The sequence below is a fragment of the Gadus morhua genome, chromosome 15, assembly GCF_902167405.1.
Source record: "Gadus morhua chromosome 15, gadMor3.0, whole genome shotgun sequence".
In the NCBI taxonomy this organism is placed as follows: Eukaryota; Metazoa; Chordata; class Actinopteri; order Gadiformes; family Gadidae; genus Gadus; species Gadus morhua.
The window spans coordinates 1,014,562-1,023,686 of NC_044062.1; the positions used below are offsets into that span (position 1 = coordinate 1,014,562).

Sequence of the window (9,125 nt, forward strand, 5' to 3'; positions counted from 1 at the left end):
GACCAAAAGGCTTTGGGCTCTAATCCTCAATGTCCCCTAACCGAATCTAGAGGACAGCTGGACGACAACATTTAAACTTTCCTTTGACACTGCTGGCATGCTTAATTTAGTAAGATGTCAACTGTATGAACACAAGTTGTGTTACCATCATACCATGCTAACTATTGGTAATGAGTGTGGGTGTGTGTTGGTGTGGGTTATTTTAATCTCTTCTTTGTAGCCTATCTTCCTCCAATCCATTTATCTCTCTAGATAAGAGTTTTGTCAGTCTTTCACTGGCAAGGAGAAGCAGACTAATCTCACTGTTTAAGGGTTAATGCCGTCCAAGCAAACCTTTCAAAACAAACCTAGAATCTGAGAGAGTAAAATTTAAAAACACATTCATAGCAACGTTTTATGAAGATGATGACAAGTTAACTTCTATGGAATGGCCGGGTAGATGAATATCTAGTGTTCTTTGACAGACGTAAGAAACATTAGACGGGAGCCAGATTGTGGGAAAGTTAAACACATCCTATTTTAAAGGTGAACCAAACCCAACCCCAATAATATTGGTACGCAATATTTCCTTCCTTATGGGTGGACATTCTCTCAAATGTAGTTTTCTCTCTCAAGCTTTTTTCTATCAATATCCCCAAGAAGTAGATTCATGTTTTTCCATAGGCCTACTCTACACGACGACGCAACATCGTTCAACAGAGGTTGATGCAAAACTAAAAGAAAAGCCTTGAGGAAAGCTCAATACTGCCTTCACGTGGTTATGAAATGTATTAACATCAAAACGCCCCTATGATATGCTCTCATTCGCTCACTTAATAATAGATTTCAACGTGACAAATGTTGATTTAATACCTTTTCCAATGATGTTCACGAGAAATTACCTATTTCTAAGGGATTTAGGGAGCAGCATTTCAGTTGAACCAGCAGGCTTCAACTGAAGTGATTAAATCATGGGATCACAAGATTGCCTTCTCACTCATGAGTCATGATGATTAACTCATTTAGACATGTTAGGGGACTACATAGCGTATATAGGATATGAAGTTGAAGACCATGTGTAAATGTAAAAGAAAAAAACATATATAGGCCTATATATATAGATAGATATAACCCAATTAAGCATGACATTTAATTTGCGAAAATTAAAAAAAACTGATGTTATGTCTGCTACTGAAGACACGTGATATATCTTCTGGCCACACACCCGGACCATGGACTACCCAGAGAAACAGCTATGTGTATTTTCTATAAATACTAGGCACGTAGGCTAATGAAGGGGTTTCTGACAACAGATGGAAATCATATATATATATATTCGTTTACTGTTGATGTTCACAAGAAATTACCTATAGGCATTTGGGAACCAGCTGACATCCACTGACGTGATTAAATCATGGGATCACAAGATTGCATTCTCACTCATAATGAGTCATCATGATGATTAATTTTGACCTACATTTGAGGCCACTAAATGGGATGTTTTAAAAGGTAGGAAGCTTAATACCAAGTGGAAATGTAAATATATACATATATATATGTAATTTTTTACACATAATTCTAACCCAATTGAGCATGAGATGTCATTTGCAGTAATTAAATAAAATGATGTCATGCCTACTGCTGAAAACACATGATACAGTATCTTCTGTCAACAGAGCTGGACCATGGACTACCCAGACAAACAACTATGTGTATTTCCCAAGGGGTTGCTGACATGCCCTGTGTCGTACAGGCCCCACTCAGAGCCATAGAGAGAGAATATTAGAGATAATGTTATCTCTATCACTCTGGCACCACCTACAAGCGTTATCGTCGTTGACATCTGACTTACAAACTGGCAAACTTGCAGTATAGACTGGAATTTATTAACGTGAATAAGATAAACAGCAAAAATTAAAAAATGTAATAATAATACAAAAAACGTATTTTACTTCATCGGTGAAGGTAAATGAAGTACCTAGGGTTTCTAGTTTCAAACTGACCCACCCACATTGGTTTCCAAAGAGCGCCAAGCCAGGTTTCCATAGCTACGGGGATGGTGGCGGAATAGGATGACGGGGACGAGGAGCGAGCCGAAAACGAAATTGCAAGCTGACATTTTTAATTAAGATAAATTAAAACATAACAGATGGAAATCGGATTGATTTCTTCTTATTGGTTACAGGCAACAGACAACACATTGGATGTCAGAGAAGGGTCCGAGAACACGCTCATTAGTAAGTTGAAAAGCTGCCACAAAAGTTATTTAAAACAGTTATTCGCGCTGAAAAAATGACTAACATGACACACTCCGAGACATATTTAAATACTAAAATGCAAAATAAGAAGCTCATAGCTCTGTATAGAAAAAGTTGACATGTAAACGTCATATTTAAGACCCGCCCCTTATGTAAATTACCCTCGGTATCCGGAAATTAAGGATCTCGTGATGTCAGGGGGTTGTGTGTTAGCAGAGCATCGGAATGACGCGAGTGACTTTCTGCTTTAAGAAATAAAACAGTCCAGTCGCCGATCTTTTCTTTACTATTTAGAATAGCTGGCAACTTTCGACATGGGACTATAAACGCGGATGTACTGTCGGTGGATGTATTCGTCGGCATGGACGGTAATGGGAAGTCTCTCGTCGGACCTAACGGGATGCCATTCAGTTAGCCGTTCAGGAGTCAAAAGTTAAGATTGGTTACCTCAAGCTAGCTGGCTGGCTAGTAAAAGGTTTCGTTTGAATACCTCACCATAAGTCACATATGCTTGTCTTGCAAAGTAAACCCGGAGTCATGACACGCCCGACCCTGGAGCGAGTGACGGACTTTAGCGACTATACGTGTGGTAACGAATTACACGAATTTTTAAAGCAGACCAACACTAATAACCGAGGCACAAACAATCTGTCAGATGTGCGCCTCAGTCCAGATGGGCGTCACATTCATGTCATTCTCCGCCAGCCCAAAGTCGGTCTGCTGACATTCGACAAATATGAAACACCACAGATCATCCCGAACCAAAAGCGTGTGGACCTGCGTTTGACGCGCACCTCATCGATAGTGGACATCATTTATTTGGACCACAACAACAACAGGAACGCTGACATCGCCACGCTCGTCGTTGTGTACGAGAATGGCAAAGCCGAGTTCTGGAAATTTCAGGAGTGCAAAGCGGGCTGGCAGCTCCTCCAGACGTCGGACTTGTGTAACAGCCCCCGCGCCAGAGTGGTGTCTGTGTCGTCCTGCGCCAACCTTATCATCTGGTGTGAGGAAAGACCGCACTCTGAAAGCTCTCCGTCTATCAGCGCCACCAGGAATAACTTCAGATACTGCATTTGCAAGCGTGCCTACGAGGTGCAGGAGGGAGGTGTGATTTTGGGAGGGGTGAAGATCGCCCTGCACAACAACCCCAGCTTCACCGTCATCACCTCGGGTGACCATGTTTACCTGCTGCCCGCCGCGCTGCAGGAGAAGCCCCTGCTGAGCGTCTCTCAGTGTCTGCTCTCGTGGTCGCCGCAGCGGGATGCGTTCAGGGTGTGCAGCACGTGTAAAGGCGCTTTGCTGTTGAAGAAAGACTCCTCCTCTTCCCCTAAAGAAACAGACTTCAAACGATTGGTGATGGATTGTTTAGGTTACCTATCGTCACTGCACCCCCCCGAGATCCACGGGTTCTCCCCGGCCGCGTGCGGGGGGCTCCTGCTGCTGCTCAGCACCGGCTGGGTGACCCTCCTGCAGAGAGACGGCGCCCTGAGGCCCGTCTACCGCCTGGGGGGCGGCGGCCCGCCCCCCCGCCCCCCCACGCCGCCGCACAGCAGCCTCCAGGCGTACGGGGACACGCTGGCGCTGGCGGCGGGCCGGACGCTGTACCTGGTGGAGCTGCGCTGCGGCCGGGAGCTGCAGCGGATCCCCCTGAAGGGAGACGGCCTGCTGGTCGTCCACCGGGCGGACCGACGGGCCCCCCGCCTGCTGCTGGAGACCGGGCTGTACGTGGTGGCGCGGCGGCCGGAGGAGGGGGAGGCGGAGGGCGGCGGCCGCCTGGTGGAGGCGGTCTTCGAGGAGGCGTGTACGTACTACCAGAGGCGCAGCCTCAGCAGCACCCAGCTCACCGTGGACAAGCTGAAGAAGGCGGGCATGTTCCAGGCTCCCATCTCCCTGGCGACCATCCTCAAGGACTACCTACGGGACGGGGGCGGGCTCAAGGCGGGGGCGGGGCGGTCCGACGGGGGTCCTCCCCCGGGCGCCGGGGGGCAGGACAAGCTGCTGGGCTCCCTGGAGGCGGAGCTGAAGGCCCTGGTCTCGCTGGAGGAGGTGAAGGGGGCGTTGGTGCGGGCCGGGGAGGAGGAGGTGGGGGCGGTCTGCCAGAGCCTGGTCCACCAGGAGGTGGGCCGGCTGCTGACGGCGGCGGAGCTGGACGGCCCGGCCCTCCTCTACCTCAACGCGCTCTTCAGCCGGTTCCCCCCGGAGGCCTGGGCGGCCCTGCAGGCCGCGCTGCAGCTCCAGTGCAACGGCTCGGGGGCCCTCTCCAGCCGGGCCCCCGCCGAGGTGTGGAAGACCGTCCTGGCCCCCGCCCACCTCCCCGGGCCCCCGGCCGACCCCGCCTCTCTCACCGGCAGCCAGGCCGAGAACAGGCACCCGCTCAAGGCCGCGGCCGGCCCCCCGGCCCCGGGGCCCCCCCCGGCCCCGGGCCCCCCCCTGGCCGTGTTCGAGCTCCTGTGCCGCACGGTGCTCCGCTTCAGGGCGGACTGGCTGCCGGGGCTCCTGGAGCTGGCCCACCTGAAGCAGGGCGCGGGCGGACTGGGCGTCGGCCTGGCCTCCTCCTGGAGCTCCGCCCCCGGCCGCGGCGGGGCGGAGAGCGGGGAGGCCGCCGTGCCGCTCTACAAGCGGGCCCTGTCCGTCCTGCACAGCCAGGGGCCCGGCGCGGACCCCCACCAGAGCCAGGACCTGGAGGTGGAGCTGCTGCTGGTCAGCGGGCGCCCCAACGCTGTGCTGCAGGCGCTGAGGAACCTGACGCTGCGCGGCCAGTGGGCGCGGGCCGCGCAGGTGGCCCAGAGGTTCTGCCAGCAGAGCCCGCTGCTCAACAAGGAGATCTTCGCCTCGCTGCTGTGCGAGGTGGCCCAGCACCGGGACCTGGACCCCTACCTGGACCTGCTCTGGGCGCTGTGCCCCGAGGACCTCACCGTCACCAGCATCCTCAACCTGGTGCTGAGGAACGTCCCGGCCCCCAACGCCCCTCCCCTCCCCTCCTGCTCCCCCCTCTCCCCCCTCTCCCCCTCCTGCTCCGGCCTCCCGTCCCCGTTCCCCCCGCCCCACTCCACGGAGCTGACCGTGGGCCTGCTGAAGCCCCTGCTCAGGAAGGTCCTCCAGAGAGAGACCAAGCCCAGCCAGCGCTACGCCGACATCCTGCAGTCCCCCGTGTTCCCCCCGGCCGCACCCCCCCGCCAGCCCGCCGAGACGCAGCCCTCAGGGCAGCAGAACGGGGGGCCGCAGCCCCGGGCCACGGCCCAGGGGGCCCCCCACACAGACCCCCCCCAGTGGGGCAGTGACCCCGCGGCCGTCCCCACACCACGGCCGCTGGAACGCGACCCCCTCGGATGCAAGGGGGGGCTCCCGCTGCCCGCGAGTCCGTACCGACGCGCGGCTAGCGGCGTCCGTCTGGAGGAATGAGGGGTGCGGGTACCGGCGTCCGTCTGGAGGAATGAGGGGGGCGGGTACCGGCGTCCGTCTGGAGGAATGAGGGGGGCGGGTACCGGCGTCCGTCTGGAGGAATGAGGGGGGCGGGTACCGGCGTCCGTCTGGAGGAATGAGGGGGGCGGGTACCGGCGTCCGTCTGGAGTAAGGAGGGGGGCGGGTGCTTCGGCGTGTGGGGAAACGTTCGAGCTGTTCTGCTTGGGCAATGAAGTCTGTAAATCCATTTTGTACAATTAAATGTATTCTCATTTGGCTTTTGCTGTAACAAGAATACAACAATCAAAGTCAAAGAGTGAACAAAAGTCACTTCCCTTGATGATGACTATTTATAGTTGAATGGTGTTTTTTTTAATATATATTTTTAGAAATGGATGAAAGAACTGACAGTAACACCTGTTTTGCCATTGCTGAAGACTATCACTAATGCTAAGAACAGTTATGACTACTATTGCCTAGTGAAGGACTACTGGAGCTCAGTGTGTTCTGTATACTCGTGATATTTCACTCTCAATCAGAGTGAATATACGAGAGACGTTATTTAGACTTTAGAGGTTAAAGCATGCACGAGAGTGAGGAACGAGATGCATAAGGTGTTAATGAATAGCCAATATCAAAAGACGAATAGTAATATATTAAAATGATGCGTGGAGGAAGAAATGAACTACCTTGTTCCTCGTTGTGAGTCAGTGCAAAGTGTGTTCCTTAAAAACGTATGAATATTAATGAGCACTGCTCATTGAGCAGTAGGCTTTATTGTTTTGAGATTTGGTAAATTGCCTTCAGGATCAACCTTGCTTACTCTCACCGCTCGTAGTGATTTCCTCAATCTTAAATTAGTTTTAAATGAAATATGAAGGAGGGTTTATAGCTATCCAATAGTTGTTACTCCTAATTGAGTGAAAGTTTTTTTTTTTCCTAATGTGTTTCCAACAGCTCAAACATTAACTGAGTCGCTGTGAAGCTGACCTTTGTTTTTACTGCCACCCTCACCTCAGTAATCCACGCTCACCTCTCCACTATCATTTCCTCCATTCTCTGCTTCTCTTCTTCTCTTGGGCCTCCATCTTGTCCCGCCACCCAAAGTGACATTCCAGTGGAAGAGCCACCCGAGCAGCGCACGGTCCGCCCTTAAAATCACATTTCCAGAGTAATTCTGTTAGTCTCTTTAAGTAGGGGAAGGGCAGCGCACGTTGTGATACATCACACACACACACACACACACACACACACACACACACACACACACACACACACACACACACACACACACACACACACACACACACACACAGGGTGCGTATCTCGTCTAGTTCAGGCCTTGAGGCTAATATTGTAAGAGATGTCGGACCTTTCGTTGGGGCTCGCTGTCGATCGTTCTACAGTTTGAAACTATGTACTTTGCCGTCGCAAATTGGTCCAAACCAGTATTAACTCCTAACCAAAGTATTGTGCGCCATGGCTGCTGAGTTAAACATGCAACATACATGTGTATGATAAAGTAATATGTACATTAAGTACTGTAAACCAGAGTGCTTGTCGTGCCTCGGATGTTGATGCCTTTATGCTATATTTCTATTACAATCTTTTCATACTTTTTTGCTGAAGGTTTACTAAATCTAATAAATTCTGCCTTATGTGAAGCTTGGTTTTATAATAAGAAAACTGTCTTGGAGAAAGTGTTATTTATTTGAAGAATAAGAAACGCTGGGTGCCCAGCTCCTGGTTGACGTGGAGGGGACTGTATGCAGGAGGCTGTGAGCAGGTATGGGGTGCAGACAACTATCACAAACATGTGACTCTGGAATGCCCCAGAACAAAGTGGGAAACGTGGGCAGCAGTGGTGCTTCTTCACACACAAGGGTCACATTCTGCCCTCCCCCTTCGTCACGCTCACATGTGACTCGTGTGCTGGAGTGGTGGAGAGAGGGGGAGGTTGGGTATGCCTTTAACTTATTTACTATGCGTTTTCTCACACCACTGTTGTAATCACAAAGCCATTTGGTTTGACTGCTGCCTGCATTTTGATTTAGATTGTTTATGTGTGCAGTTCTGTGTATTTGCACAAGTTTTGAATGCCCACTTTTGGGGGGGGGGGGGGGGTGTTGCTAACATTTCAGTAATTTGTAAGTCTTTGTACAATTGTTTTTCTCGCAACTGACAATCGGAGGTAAAGCACTCTCATTCTTTCATAGGTCAACAGGTGTCTTATCAATGTCAAAGTCAACATGTTGCGTGTGTTTGTGTGTGTGTATATACCGGTATACATATCTTAACTGTTATTAAATGTAAGATGCTTACTTAACATGTCTTTGGGGGGTCGTATACAGTCGCTCATCTCAATGGTAGCACAGTGTGGCGGGTCTTTAACTTAGTTGGTGTTGTTTCAACTCATTGTTGATGTTCTGCCTTGCTTGGCCCTCACAGGCTCTCTGAAAAATAACCTCAAACCCAGATTATTTAGGGACAGGGATGCATAAAACCAGGCTAGTATGGAATTTCTATTATACCGTTCATCGGTTTATATCAATGGTCATTTCTAAAATAAATATACAAAATTAAATAGTGGATTTAGAAGCAGTTCTTAGAGGTTTTTATTGTTGAAAGATGAGATGATGTATGAAAGAACAGAAAGTGCATCTCACTGCACAAACCTAATCAGTGTTAAATGTCACTCACACTAGGCCCGCCCATGCGTTCTGTTCCCCTATTGGACCTTACCGTTCGCACTAGGCCCGCCCATGCGTTCTGTTCCCCAATCAGACATCACCGTTCACACTAGGCCCGCCCATGCGTTCTGTTCCCCTATTGGACCTTACCGTTCACACTAGGCCCGACCATGCGTTCTGTTCCCCTATTGGACATCACCGTTCACACTAGGCCCGCCCATGCGTTCTGTTCCCCAATCAGACATCACCGTTCGCACTAGGCCCGCCCATGCGTTCTGTTCCCCAATCAGACATCACCGTTCGCACTAGGCCCGCCCATGCGTTCTGTTCCCCAATCAGACATCACCGTTCACACACCGGCGTGCTGAGCCAGAGGATCTTGGTTTTCTCGTGTTACAAGGTCCTGAGAAAGGCTGGTGTTGTAATGTTATTGATTCACCTGTTCTATCTTTAGACCTTACTTAATTTAAACAGGGCTCCTCTGCACTGCATCAGCTGATCTTGTGCTTCTGAAACATGTAGACATGCGTTTTGCACTTAGTCTCAGCGGCCTGGCTATGATTGCAGTCAGAATTCAGTTTAAGCCTATGGCTTGGAGTTTAATGTAGCATTTCAGGTACATTTCGGATGCAATTGCCATATATGTTTGGAGAACAACAGGGGTTAAATCTAGATTGCCTTGGAGCGTGGGACATAGAAGACTCCTGAAAATGACTCCCTCCTGTGTCGAGTGTGGCTATAAGATGTATTGCAAAGAGCAGCGATCTTATCAAAAGACAATAGCTTACGA

The 9,125-nt window shown here is 50.4% G+C and overlaps 1 protein-coding gene across 1 annotated transcript; it reads left to right on the forward strand.

The window, feature by feature from the left end:
• The first annotated feature begins 2,390 nt into the window (after positions 1–2,390).
• Positions 2,391–8,229, forward strand: hps6 (HPS6 biogenesis of lysosomal organelles complex 2 subunit 3). The gene has a single exon (XM_030378952.1). It carries the CDS (start codon positions 2,745–2,747, stop codon positions 5,643–5,645), a length of 2,901 nt encoding a protein of 966 aa, XP_030234812.1. The 5' UTR covers positions 2,391–2,744; the 3' UTR covers positions 5,646–8,229.
• Positions 8,230–9,125: the final 896 nt, after the last annotated feature.

Coding starts and splice junctions, on each gene's coding strand:
- hps6 (XM_030378952.1), top strand. CDS start 2,745: ATGCTTGTCTTGCAAAGTAAACCCGGAGTCATGACACGCCCGACCCTG.